At 50.9% G+C, this 27033-nt stretch overlaps 1 protein-coding gene across 2 annotated transcripts in view; it reads left to right on the top strand.

Moving 5' to 3' along the window:
- The window catches only part of MMD2 (monocyte to macrophage differentiation associated 2), a 44809-nt gene extending 18492 nt beyond the window's left edge, over positions 1–26317 (top strand). For both annotated transcript variants that reach the window (XM_039493077.1, XM_039493076.1), the window contains 6 exons: positions 5043–5124; positions 10197–10357; positions 11817–11891; positions 13124–13225; positions 15825–15894; positions 17004–26317. In XM_039493077.1, coding sequence (XP_039349011.1) covers positions 5047–5124; positions 10197–10357; positions 11817–11891; positions 13124–13225; positions 15825–15894; positions 17004–17207 — 690 coding nt within the window. In that variant the 5' untranslated portion in view covers positions 5043–5046 and the 3' untranslated portion in view covers positions 17208–26317. The remainder of the gene's footprint in view (positions 1–5042; positions 5125–10196; positions 10358–11816; positions 11892–13123; positions 13226–15824; positions 15895–17003) is intronic.
- The last annotated feature ends 716 nt before the right edge of the window (positions 26318–27033 follow it).

Raw genomic sequence — 27033 nt, 5'->3', positions numbered from 1 at the left:
GAGAGAGGTGGGGCAGGGGCGGGGACTTGGGGGAAGGGGGGAATGGGGGCAGGGACTTTGGGGAAGGGGTGGAATGGGGGCGGGGCAAGGGCGGGGCAGGGCCAGGGGCGGGGGTGGGGTCAAGCACCCACTGGGAACGGTGGAAGTCGGCGCCTATGGTGGTGGGAGGGATTATCCCATTGCTGTAGTTAATCCACCTCCCCGAGAGGTGATAGCTAGGTTAATGGAAGAATTCTAGTGCTGTCTACACCGGGGGGTTAGGTCGACATAGCGACATCTCTCAGGGGGATGGATTTTTCACACCCCTGAGAGACACAGCTATGCGGATGTAGGTTTTCAGTGTAGACCAGCCCCTAGAGATCCTGGAGACCCAACCACCTCTCTGACAGGTGGATTACCTACGCCGATGGGAGAATCCCTCCTCGTGGTGTCGATAATTTCTATGCCGAAGCGCTACAGAGGTCCAACTGAAGCGCTGCTGCTGAGCCGCTGTAGTGGTTTAAGTGTAGACGTACCTTGAGGGAGGAGGAAACAAAGGCTGTGTCTACACTAGCACTTTTGTTGGCAAAACTTTTGTTGGTTGGGATGTGGAAAAAAAACCCGACACCACTGATCGACATAAGTTTCACTGACAGAAGCACCGGTGTGGACAGTGCTATGTTAGCAGGAGACGTTCTCCTGCCGACATAGCTACCGACACTCGTTGGGGATGGTTTAATTATGCCAGTGGGAGAGCTCTCTCCCGCCAGCACAGAGCCGCTACACAGGAGACCTTAGCGCTACAGCTGTGCTGCTGCAAGGTCCGTAGTCTAGACACAGTCAAAAATGTGAAGGCAAGAAGGAAAAGAGAGAGAGAGAGAGAAGTAGAAGAGACGAGAGAGGGAAATAAATACACAAAACCATAGCCCTGGCTACCTCAGGGGAGGAAGGCGGAAAAATTAAGCCATTGGCCTATTGTGAAGTTACATCTGATCTCTTGGGTTATAAGAACTAGATAGACTGACCGGAGCTGGATTTCCAACAAATCCCAGCTCCCATTCTCAGGCCCTTAACCCATCCAGTCCCCTTGCCTAGCTACACTGTTTGTGTGTGTGTGTGTGTGAGGATATCCTTACATGCTGGTATTCAGTTCTGCCATTCCCAGACATTTACTTCCCTGCCCAAGTTCGAAAGGCACACTCTGCCCCGTGCCAAGGGGCTGTGGGAATCGGCGTGACACGTGCCCCCGAGGTCAGCCTCGCTTTTATTGTTATTATTATTAAAAATAATAACGATCAGTAGAGTCGGCCTGGGCAAGAGACAAAGTGAGGTTTTGGGTTTTTTTTAAAATTTCCTCGTGCATGTTTCCATGGAAACTGTGACATCACCACAGAACTGTGAACGTCTGGGCCATGCAGAAAGGATTAAAAAAAGAAAGAAAGAAAGGAAGAAATAAAAGCACCCAGATGGGGTTTCAGTGAGGCTCTGAACAGTTACCTAGCAACGGTACAGTAAAATAATGTCCTGTTGTTGGAGAGAGATTGTTACAGGATGTTGGGAAGGAATGTGAACAAAATCTGGGCTCAGGCGGGGAATTAACAGAGCCAAAGTCTCTTTGTTTGCTGGGGCCGGGCTCGGGGGGCTTATTAAAGCCTATTAGTGAGACTAATAAACAGGGCCAGGGAAGCTGAGTAGTAAATGCACCCATGTGTGTCCCACAAGAGTAGCCCTGACTGAACAGAGCAGGCCTAGGTCTCAGTGACAGGTCTGATCCAGGTTGGTCAGTTCGGCATTGGTTTATTTTTATACAAAACAGGTCTAACCATGGCAGTGAGGCCAGGCTGTGAGCCAGCTGTGTTAGACGCTGGGATTTCTTGCCTGGGTGTGAAGGGTGTAATCTTCCTCGGGGTTTGTTCAGCACCTAGGAACTAGAATCGTGGAATCATAGGGTTAGAAGAGACCACTAGGGTCATCTAGTCTAACCCCCTGCCAAGAAGAAGAGGGGCCTTTCAGTCCTACCATTGGGCCTGCACTGGGTGATGCAGAACTGAGCTATTCCAGAAGGTAAACTCCCAGGCAAGTCAGGGGAACACGTCAACTCCTACACCCCTTAGGCAGGTGCAGCATTGCACTCCTCTCTATGGCTGGCCCACTCTGGTAGCCAGTGGAGAGGGAAAACGTAGATCATGGCTCCACCTCCTTCCCACCTGACAGCACATACAGGAGCACTGCTCGGGTGCTGCTATTGCACTCAAGTGAACATGCAAGTGAGCACTTAGTGTGGCTGTGTGTTCCTATAGCGACTGGCCCCAGCAAAGATAAATCCTGCTACGAGGTGACACTAAGAGTTAGATTCCTTTGGCTCAAGTGGCATGGGCTGAAGTGCTGGTTCTGAATGCTGAAGGGTCAGCTCCCGCTGATGACCATGATATCCCTACCGTGTTACATCTCGGTGCTGTAAGATCCTAACGGATGCTGCCGCGCAATGGAGCCTCAGTGCTGGAGCTTCTTTGCTGCTATGTTTCAGCACAGCAGCCATGAGAGTCAGGTCCCTAGGCATAGGATCCTGGGGCATGACAGTACCCTAGCAGGATACAAGGAACTCCCATTGGCTTCAATAGGGCTTACTCGTAAACAGCTAGGGCAGAATAGGTACCTTAGATGCTGTTCTGTAGGTCTCTGTATGCTGACCTGTAATATACCAGAAATAACATAGTCATGTCTCTCTGCTGGAGATTCCCAGATACAGTGATCTAATATTGTAGAGATAATACAATTGTGTCTCAATATCTAATAAGCAGGGGCGGGTCTAGCTTTTTTGCCACCCCAAGCACGGCAGGCAGGCTGCCTTCGGTGGCTCGCCTGCGAGAGGTCTGCTGGTCCCGCTGCTTCAGCATACCCACCGCTGAATCTGTGGGACCGGTGGACCTCTCGCAGGCGAGCCGGCGAAGGCTGCCTGACTGCCGCCCTCGCAGGGACCAGCAGGGCGCCCCACGCAGCTTGCCGCCCCAGGCACGTGCTTGGCGCGCTGGTGCCTGGAGCAGCCGCTGCTAATAAGTGTTGCTGCAAAGGACAAACTGCTGTTTCTTCCTCAAAAAGCACTTAAAACGGTGCTGTATTTGCCAGGGAAGAGTAGCCGGCTAGTTCGCCTAAACCCCCATAGGATACTTTGCTCTAGATATGCTTAGCAGGTCAAATTCCACGCTCAGTTTCACCTGTGCAGTCCCCATTGACCTTACTGGCAGTGGCACAGGTATAACAGCACACATTGACCCTTCTACTTCTGGTTTTCTGTGGACTATGATCATTCTTAATAGGGCATTGCCCTGACATGGTGTAACATCCCAGAGTCATGCCGTGGATGAAGGACACAACTGTGACACTAGAGATGCATTTTAGACGCCATTAGCACTTGAACACTTATTCTGAAGATGTCAGTAACACCAAGTGCTCCACTCCTTAGCTCAGTCCCTTTGATTAGGGCATGCCCAAGTATGAACCCTACACTTTGTCCAACCTTCATTGTCTTGGATATGTTTTTCATTATGGATACACATTTGTCTACTCTACCATGCTGAAGTTCAGCATGATACACCTAGCAACTGACAAGCCCCAATGCTATTTCTTTATCTGGGGGAGGAGCGATAGCTCCGTGGTTTGAGCATTGGCCTGCTAAACCCAGTGTTGTGAATCCAATCCTGGAGAGGGCACTTAGGAATCTGGGGCAAAATCAGTACTTGGTCCTGCTAGTGAAGGCAGGGGGCTGGACTCAATGACCTTTCAAGGTCCCTTCCAGTTGTAGGAGATTGGTATAGCTCCAATTTAAAAAATAATAATAATAAAAAGCTGTGCAGTTCCAAGAGTGGCCTGTGGCAGGAGCTAGCACACAGAAATAGGCCCTGGCCCAGCAAATCCAAGTGGGACTTGAAGATCCAGAACACAGTCTTTCTTATGTGCACAAGCAGCTTTCTCTCTCTCTTCCCCTGGCCTCCTCATTCCAACCCTGAGCTCAGACAGTTGGCAGTATTGTCCACGTGTCCACACAAGGCCTCTCTATTTCAGTCTTTCAGCACTCGACCCTCCTTCCTGACAGAGCTGGGTGATGACTCATAAAATAACAAGTGCATCGTCTCAGGGGTTTGTGCACGAATATTTGAGCTGTGCTCAGTTTCCCTAGGTGGCGAGATGTCACTAGGGTAGGGGAAAGAGCCGCTGTCAACAGGGCCAGAGGAATTCTAGGGGACACCTCTTCCGATCTTCCCTCTTTAGGAGCACTAGCGCTTGCCATTTCTCTACATCTCAGTGTCAGCATCCCCTGGAGTGGCCTCTTGCTGGCTGAGTTTGAGTTTTGCATAGCAGCAGCCTGTTGGCCCAGGATCCTCTCATACGTGGCATCTCGTGGGCACATGTAGTCATGGGAAGTGAGTGCAGCTCGGAGGTGGTTGTCCGGCGTAGGAAAAGTGTCCACCCAAGAAACTGCTTGCCTGACACACTAAAAAGTCCTAAGCCAGCCATGGTGGGAGGGGGGGGAGTGCGCACTGCATCAGAGACCGAAGCTCGGGGTGATCTTGCAACTCCTGCTTCCCTGGCCAGTGGGGGCTGTTGCAACGTGACTGCACGGGGTGAAGGGTGCAGGATGAATCGAAAGGTGAGTGCAGCGGTGTGTGAGCAGAGAGGGTGCAGTCATCTGCCCCTTCAGACACTGCTGGGACCAGACCTGGACTTAGGGTGACACTAGGCAACAATAGTTAGCCTGGCAATTGTACTTAGGGGCCCCTGTGGGGTCAGGGGGTGCAGGAACATACACTCAGCTGCTCCCAGTGAGCTCTAGGCCTGCACATGAATGCCGCTTTGCAGAACCCATCACAGAGCATTGGCAGCACTAGAATTGGAGCAGCAACACTTCAGAGCTGGGATTGGGTTACCTGGAGGGCGCCAGCACGCAGCACCCACCAGAACCCAATCCCAAGTGTAACTGATCTGACATTATCAATAAATGATTTGTGGCCCTGCCCCAGGACTCCGCCCTCTGACCCTGCTTCTCTCCCGCTTTCTCATTCAAGGTTTATGAATCACAGGGTCCCGTCCAACCGGAGATACCAGCCAACGGAGTATGAGCACGCAGCGAACTGTGCCACGCACGCCGTGAGTCACCTTTGCGTTGCCTTGGGGGGTGGGGAGGCACGTCGGGCGGGAAGGAGAGGTGTATGGGTCTCGGCTCCCGTTGTGTTCCCAAATGGAAGACAAAGCTGGGGCTTGCTCCACTCCCTGTTCCCTTACACGTGCGTTCAGGAGCCATCACGGGTTGAATGTAAATTACATTTAGGGTTGCATCTTCTGACTGGAGCTCAAGGGCTGGGATGTGCCCAGCTGACACCTGGAGTCTGCACACCCAGTCGCTGCACATGCATATGGCCCGGAGCTTGTTTGCAGGAGCTCGCCACGTCTCCTTTAGTCTGGTGGCTTTTAAGCAACAGTCAGGGCTCATTGTAAGTGACTCTTACCTGACACAGATAATCTTGAGTGGCAGTTTGGGTGAAAGTGGTCATGAAATGATCAATTGCCCCATTCTAAGGAAAGGAAGGAGTGAGAGCAGCAGAGTGAGGACAATGGACTCCAAAAAAAAAAGCAGACTTTAAGGCTGAGGTGTTTAATGCCTATTTTACTTCAATTTTCACCAAAAAGGTTAATGGTGACCAGATACTCAATACAATTACTATTAACAAGGGGGAAGGAACTCAAGCCAACGTAGGGAAAGAACAGGTTAAAGAATATTTAGATACATTAGATGTATTCAACTCGGCAGGGCTTGATTAAATTCATCCTAAGAACTAATGAACTAGCTGATGCAATCTCAGAACCATTACCAATTATCTTCGAGAACGGATGGAGGACGGGTGAGCTCCCAGAGGGCTAGGGAAGGGGGAACATAGTATCAATCTTTAAAAAGGGGAGCAAAGAGGAACCCCGGAATTACAAAGCAGTCAGGATACTAGAACAAATTATTAAACAATCAGTTTGTAAGCCCCTAGAGGATACTATGATTATAAGGAAGAGCCAGCATGAATTTGTCAAGGATAAATCATGCCAAACCAACCTATTTTCCTTCTTTGAAAGGGTTACTGGCCTAGTGGTTGGGAGAAACAGTAGACATATGATATATCTTGATTTTTGGTAAGGGTTTTGACACATGACAATCTCATAAGCAAATGAGTGAAATGTGATCTAGATGAATTTACTATAAGGTGGGTGGACAACTGGTTGAAAGACCATATTCAAAGAGTAGTTATCAATAAGGCTACAATTTAATCAAGGGTATTTTTAGTAAAAGTTATGGACGGGTCATGGACAAGAAACAAAAAATCACGGCCAATGACCTGTCCATGATTTATACCATAAATACCCCTGATTGAATCTTAGGGGGGAGACGCTGGGGGTGGGGGAGGGAGCCCATGGCACCAGTGGCAGGGGGGGAACCCCCGGGGGCCAGCAGCTGCTCCGGCCACCACCGAGGGTGGAACCCCGGGGGGCCAATGGCTGCTCCGGCCACCGCCCATGGGGAGCCCCAGGGCCAGCTGCTGCCCTGGCTGCCCCCAGGACCACTGCTCAGGTGGTTCCCGGGGCCAGCCGCATCGGCTATTGCTTGGGCAGTTCCCAGAACCAGCTGCCCGGGGCCACCAGAGCAGAGGCTGGTGTGGCTGGCTGCGGGCTGCTCAAGTGGCTGCGGAGCTGCTATCCCCGGGGCCAGCTGCTTGGGCGGCCTGGGGGTTAGCCACACCGGCTGCTGCAGAAGTCACAGAGGTCGCAGGAAGTCACAGAATCTGTGACCTCCATGACAAACACGGAACTCTAGTTATCAGTGGTTTGCTGTCGAACTTAAAGGGTGGATATAGGAGGGCCCTCAGGGGTCAGTCTAGGTCTGGTACTCTTCAATATTTTCATTAATGACTTAGATAACGGAACGGAGAGCATGCTTAGAAAATTTGCAGGTGGCACCAAACTGGGAGAGATAGCAAGCACTTTGGAAGACAAGATTAGAATTCAAAAGGACCTTGACAAATTGGAAAATTGGTCTGAATTCAACAAGATGAAATTCAATTAAGATTAGTGCAAAGTACTGCACTTAGGAGGGAAAACTCAAACGCACAACCACAAAATGGGCAATAACTGGCTACCAGATGGTAGATGGGTAGATGGTCGCATGCTGAGGGGTTACAGTGGGTCACAAATTGAATATGAGTCAACACGGTGATGCAGTTGCAAAAAAGGCTAATATCATTCTGGGGTGTCTGAAGAGACGCGTTGTACATAAGACACAGGAGGTAACCGTCTTGCTCTAGTTGGCCTTGGTGAGGCCGCAGCTGGAGTACTGTGACCAATTCTGGGCACCACATTTCAGGAAAGATTTGGACAAATTGGAGAGAGTCCAGAGGAAAGCAACAAAAACGATAAAAGGTTTTAAATCCTGACCTATTAGGAAAAATAAAAAAGAAAAAAAAGAAGAAAAAACTGAGCATGTTTAGCCTTGAGAAAAGAAGACGGAGGGGGGACCTGATAACAGTCAAATATGTTAAGGGCTGTTAGGAAGAGGATTGTGATAAATTGTTTTCCTTTTCCACTGAAGAAATAATGGGCTTAATCTGCAGCAAGAGAGATTTAGGTTAGATAGTAGGAAAAACTTTCTAATCCTAAGGGTAGTTAAACTCTGGAATAGGCTTCCAAGGGAGGTTGTGGAACCCCCATTGTTGGAAGTTTTAAATAACAGGTTGGACATACACCTATCAGGGATGGTCTAGATTTACTTGATCTGGACTTGATGACTTCTTGAGGTCCCTTCCAGCCCTATGGTTCTAGGATTCTAAGATCTTGAAAGCAGCTTGAATGAGGGGATGGCAAGCAGGAGCGGTGGCTCCGATACTGACATAATGGGGGATCTGAGACACTTTTATAACTGGGCTTTGTACATCCCTGCATCCAGTGATCAAAGTCGATTGGAACAGGACGGGGATCTCTCATCCCGCCAGCCAAGGAGGAGGGGAAGCTGTGGGGCAAACCCACTCCCCTGACCACCCCCTTGCTTTGACCCCTGCCTGCTTCAAGGTGGGTTTTTTTTTCTCCCCCACCCATCTTGCTTCATGTGGTGAAGTTATTTGGTTAGAAAACCAAAGTGTTTTGCTAAGAACTCATGCTCATGCTGGACACCCCTACGGTCTCCGTGAAAATGGAACATTCCTTTTTCACAGCAGGAGATGGCCGTTGTGGCAAGATAAGAGGGCCTGGCATTGTTGGGGAATGGAAGGATCTGATTGGCTGAGAGTGAGGTAAGTAAGGCAAGAACATGTGGCAGGGCGTGGCATGTAACATGAGGCTATCTCACCCCTGGTGCATGGGGAGGCACGAGCCTTTGCATCCCCAGCACCAGAGGGATGGGGTGTGACCTTATAACCCCAACCCGGGAGGCTGAGTGTCTTTATTTTTCTAAGCCTGGAAGTCAATTTTTAAGCCACGCCTGCTTTATGGGCCCAATCCCACAGCCCTGAGTCAAGAAAATCTCCCACTGGCTGCAGGAGAATTCTGGAGGTGCTAGGATCAGGCAGGACTGGACTCAATCGCAGCATCTGATATTAGGAAGGTTTTTAGAGCACACGTCCTCGTGAAGAAGCCCTTGCCTTTTGGGAATGCTTCCCCACGACTTTGAAAATATATTGCATTTTGGAGGTTACAGCCTGACCCACTGGGAAGACTCCCATTGGCTTCAATGGGCATTGGATAGGGCCTTAAATAAGGCATAGAAAAGGGCCTACAGATTGCAGGTGGCATCAGAATAAGAAACCTAAAGACACCTGTTCCAGGTATCTTCTCTCACACCGCTATTCTCTGGGGCTCTCTCAGGAGTTAAATGAAGGAGACAGAGCCTTGTTTTGGGCAGTTTCCATCTGAATGGCTGGCTCTGTGTTGTGTCTGACAGACGGCGCATTCAGTAGCAACTATCAGATGCTAAATATCAGGAAGAACTCCTTGAGATTGAGCTCTATGGAGTCATCTCTCCAAGAGAAGTGGTGGGAACTCCATTGCATGGGATTGTTAAAACTATACCAGGAAATGTAAGGAACTGCCCTCCACTGATGGGGAGATAGGGTGGGTGACCTGAGAAGCTTTCTCCAAATTTGAGTTCTGTGACTGAGTAGCAGAGTCAGGGGCTGAACACATCCCTGCAACTTCTGGGCTTTAGCCACTTGGCCATGCTCTGTCCCCTGGAAGCAGTATGTGAACAGCTTAGGGAAGCTTTGGGCCCATGGCAGGTAGATCAATTGGTCTTATTCTTCTAAATCATGGCGAGAAACCCTTTCTTAGTCAGCAGTCAGGCCCATGGATACCAGCCAATTGACTAGGCCATGGAGGACCAAATGGTGTGGTTATCATGTGATAACGCCATAGCTGGGAGCCAATCAGATGACTTCATTTTCCCAACACCCATTCTGAAAGCCCTAGACGACACCTTAGAAGCTCATGCATTTTGCATGGCTATGGGTGACCTGGTGGTTGTGCTGTTCCTCCAGGGGCACTCGCTAAGGTACAGACTGTTCAGCAGTTTTGACTAAGCAAATTCTGTTATTTATCCCCCTTCCCAGACCCCCAGGGTAAATTGGGCAGGAAGCTTCTTTTCTTAGATTTACAACAGGATCCTCTTCTTCCTGCTTGGTGGGAATGAGGAAAATGAAAAATAAAAGGAATGAAGGGAAATCTGTGATCGCTACGCACATCAGAGTAGAGAGAAGGGGTAGTGGGAGGGGGCTATCTCTGACATGTAATGCCCTAAGCCCCTTCCGCCCCCCACTGGGAGGGGCTGTCTCTGATCTCTACCCCTCCGTGCCTCCGCTGTACCATATGGGGAGGGGACTTCCTGCACAACTCTAATCTCAAAAGTTTGCTGACCCCCACCCTTGGAGGGGGCTCAGCTCATAGTCTTCTCTGGCGGCGCTGTTGGGGACTGGTGTACCTGTTGTGGCAAGTGGGGTCTGAAATCATGTAAATAATACAGAGTGGTGCCTGTCCCAGCCTCTGTCCCTCACCTGGCTGGACAGATTCATCCATAGATGAAGAACCATCTGAAAGGAAATCAGGGATAATAGTTATGCCATAGACTAGTTATTCTATAAAGGCCTTCGCTAAATGAATGACCCAGAGACGGCCAATGGAGTTCTTCTCCCTTCCAGTTCTGGATCATCCCCAGCATCCTGGGCAGCTCCATCCTCCACATCCTCTCAGATGACCATTGGGAGACCATCTCAGCCTGGATATATGGGTTTGGCTTGTCTGGCCTCTTCACTGTCTCCACCATCTTTCACACCATCTCCTGGAAGAAGAGGCACCTCAGGTAGCAAAGCCATTTGTCACTGCAGGCCCTGTTCTCTGGGGGAAAATAGAGAAGGGCTGTGAAGGCAGAGATAGAAACAGCCAGGGGACTAGGACCTCCATGGGCAGGACAAACAGCTAAAAATGACACACACACCCTCCGTATTTTTCCGATCACTTTGTGTGAGCTTCTACCTCCCCATTAATCATACCAGCACCTGTGTGCCCTCTTCTTCCCACATTCTCTTACTGAACACAGTCATTAGGGCTAGTTGAAAATGAGCCCGTCAAACTGTTTATTAGCTCTCTACCCACTAGCCAGTGTGGGTGCAAGCCACTGCCTTCTGCTGGACAATTGGGAAATTGGGGTTTCAACTAAATCGTTCACAAAAAGTGTTTTCTTTCCGTAGAAAATTTAGTTTTTTCATTGAAAAATCTGATGCCCCAAAACTAAAATATTTTGGCCAAAAATAACAAAAATTGAATTCAGAAATGCTGCTATGGTGCCTCATGGGAGTTGCAGATCAGTTACCTAATGTCCCCATTCTCCTCTATGGGCTAAGCTCCCATGATGCACTGTGGCAAGCAGTTCCCATGATGTACTATCCTCTCCAAAAGGAGACACCTTGGTGCATCATGGGAGATGTAGTCTGACTGGGGAACCTGACCTGTAGAGAAGGATGGGAGCAAGAGGCACCCAAATCACAATCCCCATGTCTCATCTCAGCAGAATTTCTACATCAAAGTATTTTGATTTTCAGACAAAATATTTGTATATTTGAATTTTTACTAAAAAAAAATCAGTTTTCCACATTAAAAAAATCTACCAATTTTAATTTTCATTGTAAGCTGGGGAAGGGATTAGATACTGAGATGATTCACGAACCTCTGGAGACCTAAGTTCTAGTCCAGTTGAGGACGTCAGTTATAATAAATCCTTAGCTATTTGAGACTTCTGTTTGCCACTGTTCTGCACCATGTGGCCTCTCAGGGATGGCTCGATATCAGATCCTCATCTTCCACAGACCCCTACTTCTCAAGAACTGTTAGTGGTTAGCCACCTCGGGCCTCTGACACACAGCTGAGCAGTTCTGATTCTTTCCAGTAGAGGGCAGTGGCTCGCACACAGTACTGTATCTACTTGTTAGCAGAGTCAATTCAACCTGATCCCCTATGACCACTTAAAATATCCAGAGAATTGGGCTCGATTGGCGATCTCTGGTGACAGGAGACTCCTGCTAGCAGCAGAACAGGGATACTGCAGGTCAGCATGGAGGAGCAGAAGAAGCTTTGCACAGCACCATATCTAGTGCCCGTCTGTGCTATCAAGTCTTTAAGAATCATTATATTCATCTCATTGACCAATACGTTGCATCTGAGCATTTATTTAGTTTCCCAAGTAAATCCATTTGCTCCCCCCCCGCCCCCGCTGGCTCAGGATGCTCTAACTCCCTGCATGTGTTTGTCTGTCCCCTCTCTAGAACAGTGGAGCACTGCCTGCACATGTTTGACCGGATGGTGATCTACTTCTTCATAGCAGCATCTTATGCCCCCTGGTGAGTTCACTGAGTAATAGCAGGCTGGTCTCTCTTGGGGTGGAGGAGAAGGAATTCAGAAAATAGTCTCACACTTTACCTCCCGGTTAAAAGTTTAAAAAAATTAAAAACCCATCTTGAAGCAAAAGTCGCACTCCTGCATTTTAGCCCTGGCTAAACTCTGTCCGAAGTCCATGGCTGTACATGCTCAATGCCTCTAAAAACCAGGCCACTGATTTAGGTGCCGAGGTTTGGCTTGCGGGAGCTAAATGGACACCCAGATTTGAAAAGTCTAGCCCCTTTGCCTTGCCTGAGGCTGGACAGCAAGCGTTTGGCCCAGAACTCAGGAATTCCTGGTGTCTCGGCATTGCCAACCCAAGAATCGTGAATCAGGACCTGAAGGATCCTGAGATTTAAAAAAATAATAAATGTGAGGCCTTTTTATTGGCCTTTTGAGGCTTTAGGGTTCCTGGTTTTCAAGCTTCATCCACAACCAGAGCGCCAGAAAGTTACTTATTTTTTAAATGAAAGCTGAGTCTCACACAATCACGTGGCGTCAGGAGCTGGGGTGTTATGAAGAACACGAAATATTATAGATTCAGGAATAAAACCGCAAGAGTTGGCAACAATGCTGGTCCCGTGCTCAGTCTATCAGACCGCACTTTCCTAGGTCACAGCACTCTCCGCCCACTGCTCACACAGTACCCCAAGATTGGCCATCAACCTAAGACTCACTCAGAAACTCCGCCATAGAAAGTCTGGGGACATTTGCTTCCCACGCTCACCTCCGGCACAAGCAGCAGGCCATCACAGACTGATTTTACCCAGAATAAGGTGAGGAAAGCTGTTCCTTCAGCAGCACTGGTGATTATTCCGAAACTGGGCATCATATTTATCCTTAAATAGTCCTTTATTTGTAAGACAGGCTGGCAGGGCTCTGGCTTTGCTGGGGCTCTGCCGCCTGCTAGAATTTTAGAAATAGAAGGATGAGAGAGCTTCCTGGGGTGCCAGCGATGTGAGCTTCCTCACAGTAGTGTCCTAGGGTGCCAGCAATGTGAACTTCCTGTATGTTTCAATTTCCTTTCTTTTTTTGGATGCTTTCTCTCCTCCCTGCACTCCTGCATCCATCAGTGACTGCCTCTCAGCATAGATTTCAAACCCGCTGCCACCCCGGTTGGTTTCTCATGGCCAGCTGCTGTTCTCTGCTTCGTGATGGCTCTTTCATCTTTCGGTCTCTATGGGTTTTTTTTCAGGTTGAACCTACGGGAGCTGGGTCCCTGGGCCTCCCACATGCGCTGGATCATCTGGATCATGGCATCTATTGGAACCATCTATGTTTTCTTCTTCCATGAGCGGTGAGCTTGTCTAGCCTCTCTGCCAGTCTGTCTGTCTGTCTGTCGTTCAAGGGGACTGCACAGCCTCCCGTTCCTCCCCCTGCCCTGTTTTCAATGTGAGGGGGCAAGTATGCCCTGAAGCATTCCCTGAGCCACAGCCCCTCCCCACTTTCCCCCTTGTCTGGTGAGTGTCTGCCCCACCAGGGGCCCAGGCCAGTCACCAGATGCCATCGTTTGGCTTTCAATCAGCAATGGAACTTGATCAAGATGTGTGCGGCAGTTACACACGTCTTCCACTGGGTGGCAGCAGACAGCAAACAGTGGCATACTGCCGCCAAGCTCAGAGCCAGAGTGAGTTCTTCACAGAGCCAGGGCTGTTTTCTGACCAAGGAGCACGTACCTGCAGAGCACCACACATAACCCTAGGCAGTGCGTCAGTGCCCTGCAACACAAAGCACCAGGAAGGGAACTGCTCTGTTACGTTTAGAATATTCCTGACCCTTTGCATTGCTACCGGGCCTCCATCCACCCATCCCAATGCACTCTGTAGACCAGTGGTTCTCAAACTTATTTGATCGGGCCCCCCTTCTTTGTGTCTGTAGTCATTTACGCCCTTCCCCCCGGCACACACAAGTACATAGCCGCCACCCAGCTCTGAAGGCAGAGGGGAGAGCAGCAGTGGCTGCCTGCCGGGCGCCCGGCTCTGAAGGCAGAGGGGAGAGCAGCAGTGGCTGCCTGCCGGGGGCCTGGCTCTGAAGGCAGAGGGGAGAGCAGCAGTGGCTGCCTGCCGGGCGCCCAGCTCTGAAGGCAGAGGGGAGAGCAGCAGTGGCTGCCTGCCGGGGGCCTGGCTCTGAAGGCAGAGGGGAGAGCAGCAGTGGCTGCCTGCCGGGGGCCTGGCTCTGAAGGCAGAGGGGAGAGCAGCAGTGGCTGCCTGCCGGGCGCCCGGCTCTGAAGGCAGAGGGGAGAGCAGCAGTGGCTGCCTGCCGGGCGCCCGGCTCTGAAGGCAGAGGGGAGAGCAGCAGTGGCTGCCTGCCGGGGGCCTGGCTCTGAAGGCAGAGGGGAGAGCAGCAGTGGCTGCCTGCCGGGCACCCGGCTCTGAAGGCAGAGGGGAGAGCAGCAGTGGCTGCCTGCCAGGCACCCAGCTCTGAAGGCAGAGGGGAGAGCAGCAGTGGCTGCCTGCCGGGGGCCTGGCTCTGAAGGCAGAGAGGAGAGCAGCAGCGGTGCAGAAGTAAGGGAGGCAATGTGAAGAGTGATATTTGTCAACATGATCTTAGCCTGACAACCCTCTGTGAGGTAGAACTGCAACACCCTGGTGCTGGAGGCTATGGAATGTCCTAAACCAGAGACATCTGCATTTTGGAGGGTGGTTTTGCAGAAAAAGCGACTGTGGCCCAGAAGAGTTAAATGACCTGGTTCAGGTCCAACAGCGAGTCAGTGGTAGGAACTGATTTAGCACCCGGGCGTCCTGGCTCCCAGACCTGTGTTTTAATCACAAGATCATTCTTCTTCCCTGTCCCAGAGAGCGCTCAGGCACTGGGCTCCTGGAGGCAGGGCTGGGCAATGCATGGCCTTCCCCTGAAATAACCATTATCCAGCTAAACCCTGGATCATTATCCACTACCTGCCTGGCAAAAAGTGACCCCATGGAATGTACTTTGCACATGTAACATTGTATGATACGTATGGGAAGATACTAGGCACTGATCCTCCAGCCAGCTTTAATGGGACTTTGCAGGAGTGCAGGGCTTTGCTCGCATGGGGTCAGGTCAGGCTCGGGGCCCTGCTTTGTGAGTTCTTTGGGGCAGGGACTGGGCCTTCTCCTGTGTTGTTCAGCTAGCACATAGTAGGCTGTACCATAACACAAAAATGGTGTCTCTGAGTCAATACAAATACACAGAAGCTGTCTGGATACTCCCACAAGTCCGTACCCTGCGCGCAGGCAGACATCAAGCCGGACTCGCTGCGCCGCTCAGGCAGATGCACCTCTAACAACGGTCCAATGCACCCGCTTAGTTGTCTGGGAACTCTGAGGGGACAAGCCCCTCCTTGGGGAACAAACAGTGAGCAACAGGTAATGGGGCTCAGTCTCATTTAACCTGCCCTGCCATCGTGACAGGGGCTGGGGATCCTCCTTAAGCTCTCAGACCCAGTTCCAACAGTGCCTAGAAGGCGGTTCCAGCAAGCGGAGAGGGAGGAACATTACAGAGGAGCGGGAAAGGGGAATACAGGCCTGGGGGGCGGGAAAAGGTGACATGGGAAAATGCCAGTTCACCTTCACTAGAATGCTTACGGGGAGACCTGCAGGGAACCCTGGCTTGTGAGCACGTTCCTTAGGGATTTCCTCTCCAGAGCCCTCTTCAAAACACAGCTTCAAGGGTCTTCTCCTGACCAGTCATCCCCCCACCTGGCCTCTCCTGAGATCTGTCCTGGGTCTTCCTTGTCTGTGGGGCGGGGTCTGGGTCTACAAAATGCAGTGGATGTGTGTGGTGCAATAGAAATGATTCATTGCACTAAGAGTGGCGCCTCCTCCCCACAGCAGGGAAGCTGCGGTTTTAAAGCATTCGATTAAACCATTCCCTCGGTGCCCTGCCACCACTGAGCCAGTCTTTCTCCCTCACAGGTACAAGCTGGTGGAGCTGGTGTGCTACGTTATCATGGGATTCTTCCCTGCCCTGGTGATCCTTTCGATGGTAAGTGACTCGGCTCAATGCGCTGCTCCCTGTCCTCTGAAGAGCCTGGGCCACAGCTGGAAGGATTTCTCTAGTGCAGAGAGATTTCTCTAGTGGGCAAACTACGGCCCGGAGGCCACATCCAGCCCTCCAGACATTTTAATCCAGCCCTCGAACTCCCACCAGGGAGCGGGGTCAGGGTCTTGCCCTACTCTGCACAGCTCCCAGAAGCAGCACCACATCCCCACTCCAGCTCCTAAGCGTAGGGGCAGCCAGGGAGCTCCGCACGCTGCCCCCACCCCAGGTGCCAGCCCCACAGCTCCCATTGGCTGGGAACTGCAGCCAGTGAGAGCTGCAGGGGCGGTGCCTGCGCACAGGGCAGCGTGCAGAGCAGCCTGACCAAGCCTCCGCATAGGAGCCGGTGGGGGGACACATCACTGTTTCTGGAAGCTGCTTGAGGTAAGCGCCACTTTGAGCCTGCCCCCCCGCCCCTCTCCCATGCCCCAACCCCCTGCCCCATCCCCGATCCCCTTCCCACCCTCTGAACCTCTCAGTCCCAGCCCAGAGCACCCTCTTGCACCCCCAACTCCTCATCCCCAGCCCCACCCCAGAACCCGCATCCCCAGCCAGAGCCCTCACACCCTCCTGCACCCCAACCCCCAATTTCATGAGCATTCATGGCCTGCCAGACAATTTCCATACCCAGCTGTGGCCCTCGGGCCAAAAAGTTTCCCCGCCCCGGTCTAGTGTGACTCCCTGCTGTTAAATGGCTGCCGCGTACTGTACGGGGCGCCCACTTCTCAAACGTGCAAAGCTCCGTCGGGGCATCTGGACTCTCAAAGTGGCCCTTGGCCACCCCAACATACCTTTTGAGTGGAACTAGGCTCCCTAATCCGGGCTCAGAGCTTAGGCTTCTTTTGGGGGGAGCGGTCCCATATAAAGGTGAAATACTGGGCCGAAACCCTGCTGGCTGATGTGGGAGCGACACGCCGGTGGGGCTGTTTGCCCTCTCGCTCCAGCCGCTGCTGCCGCTATTCCGTCTCAGCTGTGCCCGAAGGAGAGGGCACTGCGATGGGGTCAGTGCGGCATCCCCACCGCTGACCCTTATCTCTCCCTGTGTTTGCGAACAGCCGAACCGAGATGGCCTCGTGGAGCTGATGGCTGGTGGGCTTTTTTACTGCCTGGGCACGGTGTTCTTCAAGAGCGACGGGCGCATCCCCTTTGCCCATGCCATCTGGCACCTCTTTGTGGCAACCGGAGCAGGCATCCACTACTATGCCATTTGGCGGTACCTCTACCGGTCCGACGTGCTGGAGGCCAAGACGTCCAGATAAGAGCCCCAAGGACACGGGACACGCCAGTCGGCACTTGGGGGCAGATTTCCCAAGGAGCTTGGCTCTGTTTCCTGCCAGAAAGCCATTGCCAGGGCCCGCTCCCCTGATGGGAGGGAGTCTCTGGTGTCCGTCTCCAGCCAATCTCATGCAGACGGAAGAGCCCAAAAGGTTTATTTTAAACTGATTTTAACCTTGTATAGTGTTCGGTTGTTAGGCAAATGTTTCATAACAAAATGAACAGTGAATGGGGTTGTTGGCGGAGCGGACTGACCCGACCAGGGCAATGGTCTTTGTGCTAAGGCTGTGTTCACATGGTCCCGAACAACCTTGACACTTGCAAAACCCTCATCCAAATGGGAGCCCCGAACCAGCAGGAGCCCAGTCTCTGCCGCTCTGGCTGCTGGACCCTCTGGCTGCTTTCAAGGGGAGAGGCTCCCCTTAGATAGAAGCCGTTAGCTCCAGGAGGGACGCCGGAGGCTGGTGATGCATGAAGGTGGATAGGCAGAATGGACACTTAACGCCAGTGAACACCAGGATAAGAGCATAAGGTACCGGTTTGTTTCCCACTCTAACGAGCCCGCTAGTTAAGGGAACAACTCCTTAAACAAGGCTCCTTGATTCTGCCCAGAAAGGAGAGTAGGCAGGAGATGTCAGACCTCACAAGAGTCAACCACGTCTGTCATCTGATGGGGCTCTTTTTTATGGGTTTTTTCCTTAAAGGGATACCCCCCTGCTCCCTCCGCCCCCTGTACAACTAACTTCGGGGAAAGCAGGTTCTTGTGGCAGCAGACGAGCAAGGTGAACCTGAGCTTGGTTTAACCAGGGGCAGTTAAGATCACGTTTCCCCGGCCCACAGCGTTCTGAAGGCAGAGAGTGGGGTTGGAAAAGAAGTTCTGGGTTTGGCCAGGCTGTAGCGGCAGGATAAAATCTTAGTGTGATTGGGATCCCAAGTGTGGAGATGGGATGCGAAAGGAATCAGGGAGCCTGCCTCACCCTAGGATGAGTTACCACTCATAGGACCAAGTTCAACTCTGGCCCGGGGACCGACTGGCACTGGGGTTGAATTCCTGTTTTTAATAGAGCTGCCAGTGTCGCAATCTGCCAGAGAAGGTGCAGGGTTGGCCGTTCCTAGGCTTCTGATGGGAGAGTTGTTTCCATTGATATTTTAAATCTCGTCTCTGTAGAGTGGGGAGGATTCGCACACTGTATCCTGTGCACAGCTCTTCAGCTGTATCCAGAGGAAGCCGCTCCCATTCTAGGGCTTTCATCACTCTTGTTTCCATGCAGAGATTTCGGTGCGTACGTCTATGCAGCACAAAGAGACCCCGGCCAGCAAGTCTCAGAGCCTGGGTCGACTGCCTGAGGCTCGCGCTGCAGGACTAAACATAGCAGTGGAGACATTCAAGTGTGGGCTGGAGCCTGGGCTCTGAGACCCTCGCACCTCACAGGGTTTCCAAGGCCAGGCCCAGCTCAAACATCGACATTGCTATTTTTAGCCCTGCCTCCCCAGCCCCCATCGGTTGACTCTGTCCCTGAGACTTGCTGCTGTGGGGTGTTTAGCTGTGTAGATGTATCCTTAGCGATTTCACTCCTTCTGTAGCCTTTAGAAAGTCTCTGTATACGCAAAGGGGTCTATTCTCCTCTGCTCTCCTCCTCCTGCTGCTGGGTGAGGTTCCCTTATCTTGCCACAGACCCTCTAGTTACTAAGGAGGTGTCAAAATGCACATGGTCAGCATGCCAGAACCATGGGCTAAGCACCAGCAGTTTCTGTTGACTTCTACTAAGGTTGCAGGTGTGCAGCACTTTGGAAAATCTGGGTTGTCCAAGGCCTCGATATGCAGCAAATAGGGCAGGAGTGAAAGCCGGTACGGGCCGGTACGGTGTACCAGTAAGAAGCTGGTACCAGCCCGTACGCAGCTCATGTTAACGTCATTTCCCCTTTTGCCCACCCCGGGCCGCTGACAGGGCGGGGCAAAAGGGCAGCTGCCCCGGGGCCGGCAATTTAAAAGGGCCAGAGGCTCCTGGCCACCACTGCTGCTACTGCGGCAGTGGCCGGAGCCCCAGGCCCTTTTAAATCGCCGCTGGATCCCCAGGCGGTAGGGGCCGGGCAGCGCAGATTGGCTGGCTGGGGGAGGCTGACCCCCCAGGCCTGCCCCTTCTGCCCAAGGCCAGAGCTGACCCCCGTACCGGTAAGAATTTATTATGACTTTCACCCCAAAAATAGGGTCCGGTGAAGGGGTAACCTGGGGGCAGGGGTCTTGAGGAATCAGTTCAGTGGAAACCTCAAATTGCAAGGGTGTCTCTTGGCTGCGGTAGGGATTTGGCCTCCATGCCCTGGGATTCAGTTTTTACCCTAGTTCCCAGGCCTTAGTTACAGAAGGGAGATAGGAGAGAGTTTCACTAACAGAGCCAGGGCAGGCCTGGAACCCTGCACTTTCTCCCCAGGATCTGAGGTTTGTTTTAAGGGTTTAATCAGATCACTGAAAATTCCTGACATCCCCTGTCCCCTGCTGAATGGTAACGTCTTAGTTTATGTAACAAAGCAAACAAGCCATCGCCCCTGCTAGCCTCAGAGTGACCCCCCCGGCTATAGACTGGAGATGGTTATTCCAGCAGCGCATCTGCCCTCACCAGCGCTCTGCAATCCAAAGACCAGCTGAACTGATAAGCTTCCAGCTGGAGCCATCTATTTTATCTGCAGCTGCAATACCTCAACTGGCCACATGCGGATGAGGGGGCAGCACTGAGTTGGGACCCCAGTCCTTGAAATGGACACCGCCCAGGTTTGCTGGTGAACCGTATGATCTATAAAAGCACTTTGTGACTGGAGGGCCCAGGGTCAGCAAAGCCTTACATGTGACTGAAACTTGAATCCATTCCAGGACTCCCTAGAGTCTCTGAGCACTGGAAAACCTTGCGTCTAAGCCAGTATCCAGCGGACAACTCTGTACATTCCTTATAGATGGGCATTCAGACATTTCGTACACGATGCACTTTGCTTTCCCCCCCATCTTCAGCCCCAGCTGTGGTTCAAAAGCGAGATCCCTATTCAAAGCCTTTGCCACTTGTGTGCCTTTGCCCGGCAGAGGGAAGAGGGTGAATCTGGATCAACCCCTCCATCTGGCTGGATCACGATTCACTCGATATCGTTTTTTGCAAACTAGAAATGTAAACCTGATAGAATAATCTAGAAAATGTGGATCGGGATTCAGGGGTTTTGTGTGTCCTCCTTGTGCTGCATGCATTCGGTAGGCTACACTGGGGTTAGCGCCGTTCTCTTGATGGCTGTCAGCAGCCTAGATTTGTAGCTACTTTTAGGCGAATCTTTATTGCTCCAAAACCCATGTGTGATGGACTCTTCCATTTAGCGTGCAGTGGGTGTGTCGAGAGGGGAGATGGATCACAATGATGCTATAATTTTGGGTAGATCATTGAACAGGATTATACTAAAGAACTTCCATGTCAGGGTGGGAAACTGTTGTATGACTAGAGCTCCACTCATTGCAATATCTTGGTGCTGGCCCCTTATAAAACACACGCATGGTAGTGGGAATGGATGTCAGGAGGCAGTTGTCAGCCAGGAATGAGGGGCCTATTGGGGCTAAGGATCTCCCTCAGGGTGAATGTTGATCAGGGCCACCCAGAGGGTGGGGCAAGTGGGGCAATTTGCCCCAGGCTCTGTGCCCTGGAGGGGCCCCCCACGAGAATATAGTATTCTATAGTATTGCAACTTTTTTTTAATGGAAGGGGCCCCCAAAATTTCCCCAGGCCCCCTGAATCCTCTGGGTGGCCCTGATGTTGATACTCTGCAGACGATCGGATGCCTTTGTATCTGCGCTGAATTCAGATGAGCTTGCCAGATACTTTACCCAGTTCTTTGGACCATCGTGAATGTGCAGAACGTACGTTCTGTTTCCTGGCTCTCTGGTCAGTGTCTGCAGATTGCTGCTGTTTGTTCAGGGTCCCAGCAGGATTCTGACCCCAAGTCATTAACCTGACTTCCAGCAGGTACAAGAGAATGATCATCAATGGGAGATATCAGAGCTTTTACGGTTCAAATGCCCTCAATCACTGTTATTCCCAGCAACGGTGCAGTGAGTTTTTGAATGAACTGCCATCAACTTGGCTTGGGTTTTTTAATACAGGATCATTAGGAACTGAAAGCTGTTTTATTCCTGTGTTCTGGCTTCCTGAACTGTTATGGATGAGTGAGGTTATGGCCTTGATTTACACATACAATATAAGGTAATTGCACATGTAAATATCTGACTGCAATTGCATCCTCATTATGGGACAGATGAGTGGGTGGGCCTCTGTTTTATCAAATGGACATGATCTCCGTTTCCTTGATCTGTTGCTGGGGAGCTCTGGAGTGGAAGTAATCTCTCGATCTAGAAAGGAAGGGTCAGGGTGAAAGTCATGCACTGATTTTTAATTATTAATATTGAGGGTGGCATTGAGCTGGTGCTGCCAGCAGATCTCAGACCATCACTCCACAGCTTCCTACCTGCTGAGCTCACAGCTGAATTTCCAAAACCCTCAGGCCAGGCTCCACATGAGAGTCTGGAACCTGGGACAGAGATTTCCATCTCTAGTCATTAACTCCTCGGGCAACTCTTTGCTGGTCCCTTCGGAAGGGAGACAGTGGCCCAAATTAATCGCTAATGCATCTCCATTGACTTGAGATACATACACCAGGGATGGGCTTGGCACAGTAACGCTATAACAGAGTTGAACATCAGAGGCCTCTGGTGTGAAGTGCACAGCCTCAGCCTCTGGTTTTAACCCCGCAGAGAGAGCGCTCTGGATCTCTGTGGGTAAGTCTATAGTGCGGCTGGGAGAGGCACCCCCTCTGTGCTAGCTCTGCTGGTGCTAAAAATAGCGGGGTGGAAGTTGCAGCACATTCAGTGGCTTGAGCTAGCCACCTGACTCTAAGCCTGCCCACCCCCGAGCTGCAAGCATACTTTTAGCATGCTAGCTAGAACAGGGCTAGTGCAATTCTGTCTTCCCCAGCTGGGAAGCTCGCCCCTAGCTGCAGTGTAGACATACCCTGTGGGTCTGGAGCTTGCAGATCAGTGGCACTGATAACAGCTAAAACTTTCCTTCTGTAACCTAAAGGAGCAGCAGATCGCCTTCCTCAGTTCGCTTGTGCTGCCAGCAGCTCAGAGTCCAACCCAGATCCCCATGAGCCGTCTCTGTCAGGCCTTTGCTGGAGACAGGCCTCCGGTCGGGTCTGCTTGACCCAAGTGTCTCTGCATCCAAGCTGATCCTACTGCCAGTGCCAGGGTATTTTTCTCCGTAGGAGATAAATTTAATACATTCAGGACAGAGGCACTGTTGTCTTGTAGTTACCAAAGGGACTGGGATTCAGGACTCCTGGGTTCTACACACATCGCTGTCACTGACGGACAGTATGACCTCGGGCAAGTCACTTAATCTCTTTGTGCCTCAGTTTGTCCATCTGTAAATGTCCATCAGAAAAATCAAACATGACCCCTCTTCCAAAGGACGACACAATCCTTATTGTCGCTGTGGGCCAAGCTGGCATGGAGAATTTGTATGCACACCCAGTAGAGGGTGCAAAACTCTCTTAAGCGCCCAGTCACCCTATTTGCACGTGCCAATTTGCATGTGCACAAGAAGGGGACCAACGTGTGGCCTTGTGTATTAACACGTCACTGTTTCCCCATAAGGGATATTGCCTGAAAGAATTCCTCCCTTTTTAGCCCTACCCTGAAATTCATAGGCAGACCTGGGAAGCCTCCAAACTGACTGATTTCTCTGCTAATCCCCCGGGTTAATCGGAACTGCAGCATCATTTGTTTGACAAGATTTGGGATATTTTGTAGGAGTGCAGCCACTGGTCCCCATCCCACGCACTTTCAAGGGCCTGACTCTGTGGGTGCTGAGTGCCCTCAACTCTCACTGACCTGGATGGGAGCTGAGGACACTTGCAGGATTGGGCCCTAATGGGCAAGCCCTCCTGTGTATTGTCGTTCCCCAAAGAGAGGATTAGAAAGTGCCTGGTTAAATTTGCCCCCTCTTGAAATGCTGGCTAGAGTCTCACTTGTAAGTTTCTGGTTCAAGAGGTTTATGCTTTGATAAGGAAAATGTACAAGTGGCATTGCTGGATAGACATGTCCCAACCAGGAGCTACCCTGCATGTATTCACACATCCATTGGCTAAGGCACCAGTGCTCTCTTTCCCATGTTGCTTGTGTGAGTGCCTACATATTTGTGCCTGTGGCTTTCCTCGGTCATTTGTACAACCTCTTAGCTAAGTTGCCTGGAGTCTGCAGGTGCAGAAGCTCTATTCTGTTGCATGTCCAGAGGGGAGAAGCCCTGTGTTCCTAGCAAGGCCTATGTGGCTGCCCAAGTCCCTCTCCTCTTCCGGGTAGGGGAGTCACAGAGCAATCGGGCTGGGTGGAGTTGGAGTCAGGCAGATGCAGGGCAGGCAGTGAGCAGAGGTGGGTCCAGGGGGGCTGGAACAATTTGTATCGTGGGGGTGCTGAGAGCACTTGAACCAAAGTGTAAACCCTATGTAAGGTGGAAACCACTTCAAGCCGGGGGTGTGGCAGCAGCATCACTAATTCCAGCACCTATGGGTGGGTCTGCCGCAGCCCAGCAGGGGAAAGCTGAGATTCTCCCACACTGAGGTTGGACTGGGAATGCAAGGGGCAGGGGATGTTATTAGGAGAGGGAATCGGATAATGCTTAAAGTATCTTAGTAGCCACAGACAGATTCCAACAACCCAAGAAACCTGAGCGAACCCAAGTGCCTTACCCACGGGGGGAAAGCGATCGCTCCAAGGAAGCCATGAGCCAAAGTTGGCTCTCAGTTGCACTGTTTTCATTCCATTGAAATCAACAGGGCTGCACTGGGGTAAAGAGAGCGGAATTTGCCCCCTTACCATCAAGGAGCTATTCCACTGCCAAACTCCCAAATGTTCCACCGTGCATCGCCTCCAGGGAGCTGGAAAGGCAGCTGGGTGAGCTGTTAGTCACGAGACCATCTCACTGGAGAAAGGGGATGTTTCCAGTGGTGTAGCTCCAGTTACTATCCCGTCTGCCTAGACTCTTCTTAGCAGCTCACTGTGGCAATGCTCCATGTACAAGTGGGACCCCCCCACACTTTTCCAAAACTGAGATCTAAATGTCCAATAGCCTCAGTAGAAGGTAGAGGGGCCCAATCCAGAACCCCAGACCCAGACTTTGGGGGCTGAACTGCCCTGGGTTGAGCCCATCTCGGCTCAGAAGGGTGTTTGAAATAGGAATCTGTATGGCTGTTTCCTCCCTGCACCTTTCTGTGCCCCTTCACCTGCTTCCGTGGTTCTTACCCTGTGGCTGCTCTTAATCCTTACCAGCTGTTAAGCAAAATAAACCTGTGTAAAATGAACAGGTGGCTGTTTGGGACCATTTCCTGGTTATGATAGAAGGAGGTGTGGCCTGAACACAGAACTGGGAGGCAGGACTTCCTGGGTTCTATCCCCACCTCTGCCACGGTCTTGCTGGTTGACCTTGGGCAAGTCACTTAAACATTCTGTGCCTCAATTTCCCTATCTGTCAAATGGGGATAATGATACTGACCTACCTCATGGGGCTGATGAACTGATGTTTGTAAAGCACTTTGAGATTGTTCAGTGCTGCATAAGTGCTACGTACTTGATTCTGAAGGAGACCCACTTCGCCTGGAACCAGATGGCTGCTTAACAGATCTAGATTTGAGTCTCAGAGTCACATCAGAATGAGAGCAGCTCCAGCCTACAGCTACTTTCCTCCTTCACTTTCATTGACTCAGTGTCACAGGGACAGAGTTCCACAGGACAGATGCGTATGGTAGAGAACCCCAAACCTGATTTCCTCTGCTGGGCAAATACCCCTTAGTAACCAAGGCCACAAAGTGACCAGTGAGGCACCAAAACTTGAAACTGCCATAGAAAAAGCAGTAACTAAACAAAGGAAAAAATGACCACAGCTGGGAGCAGCAATTGAGACATGGTTCTGCTCCTTTAGTACCTGCTGTCTTTATTTTTGCACTTCTGGTCTTAACGGTCACACTGCCTATAACAAGTGTGCTCCGAAATCCAAGGTCCAAACAGGTGCGGGAGCACTTCCTCCTGCCCAGCCCCCCACCTCCTAGGCAAAACACTCCACTTTATCTCCTTGTCCTGGTGGGGCTTCATCCCTATAGGAGGTGGGTGGGCAGGGAAATCTACCCACCTGGCTTTGCTCGCTTCTCACAGCTGTCTCACAGATGCCCTCATGTCCAGAGCCATATCTCCCTCCGTCCCACACAGGCCTGGTCTCCTCGCACTTTGGTTATTGTAAGTTAATGACAGCAGGAATGCTGAATCATGGGACCAAAGGCACAGAAAATTAGGATATAGAAACTAATCTCATGCTGTTTACAGATTCCTGTGCTATCATATTTCATTTCTTCCACGTTATATCCCAGATCTTGCGCCGCAGCACGTTAAGAGGTTTGGTTGCAATACAACAGACCAGACGCCGTCTCTGCCACCCCTTTACGTTTTGGAGAGGACTTCCCCACAAAGCAAACCCTTGTGGGTTAGAATGGCTTAGAGACAACAAACTATTTGATTTGGAGGGGGTCTTTCTAGACCGCCCTTATGCCCATCTTCTGCTTAAAGCCAAATCCAGGGGGAGATTTTCAAAGGCAGAAATGAGAGTTGTTTGCCCAGTTCCCATGGCTTGTCAATGGGAGGTGAAAGTCTAACTCCCATTGTGCTCTGAATATCCCCTCCGGCTTCAGATCTCATTCACACAGTGCAGGATTTGCCAAGCAGGAGGCTCCATTACTGTCAAGTTCCAGATCTTCTTGTGCTTTATAAATCCTTTCTATTGTATAACCAGGGATTATCTGATTGTCATAACCTTTGATACTAACTTTTAATGACTTGTAACATTTAGGATGTCTGTGAATGAGATTTGTAGAGTGATTTTTTTTTAGTGTCTTGTATTTTCTGCCATCCACTCTTGTGAAGCAGTATTTTATATTTAACACAGTATTTAATAAAAAATATAATGATAATGCTAGAGGACATCATTTCTTGTGGAGTAGGATTTAAATAAAGACTCGAGATACCTCATTTGTGCCTGCTTTTTCTCCAGTGTGTTTGTTAAGTCAAAATGAGTTTTCTTGGAGAATCTTAAACAAACCAACACCAACAACAAAACCACACCCACCAATCTGATATCCTACTCTCCCCAAATAGGATCACCGAGAAATTAGGAGAGGAGAATTGACAAGCCAAGATGTAACATAGGCAGCCCACTGCACCATCGTTACGGGGCTGACATGAAATCGTATTATACCCATTGCATTGTAATCATCAGTCCAATGCGACATTGTTGTCTGGCCAGCATTAAGTCATATTCTTTTTCGGTACACAACTGATTATAGAACATAGTCCAAAGCAAATAAAGACTTGCCAGAGTGATAGGCAGTGGAAGATACTTGAGAGCTGATCCTGCAATGAGCTGCACGTGGGGAACTCAGTTACAATGAAGCTCCATTTGCTGGGAACGGAACAAGAGTGCCAATGATTCTCAGTAAATGATGGCTTAGAGCAAAGCAGGTCGAGGGGTGATGGGGTGGGAAATGGCTTCACTATAAAAGGGTCTGATGGGGGCAGAGATGTTATTTGGTCTCTGGGAAACAAGGGCTTAATTTAATGTCCACTTTTACCATGAGAGAAGGACTATAAATCGGTGGGGGAAATTCAGGTGAGAAGAAGAATGCTGCTGGAGAGCTTGGGCTCCGCACCAAGGTTATGGGCCTGGATTGATCTCCAAGATGGGACGT

Source organism: Mauremys reevesii, linkage group 10 (assembly GCF_016161935.1).
Source record: "Mauremys reevesii isolate NIE-2019 linkage group 10, ASM1616193v1, whole genome shotgun sequence".
NCBI classification, from domain to species: domain Eukaryota; kingdom Metazoa; phylum Chordata; order Testudines; family Geoemydidae; genus Mauremys; species Mauremys reevesii.
Note: the sequence above shows the minus strand (reverse complement) of the source record. Positions and strands in the feature narration are given on the sequence as shown.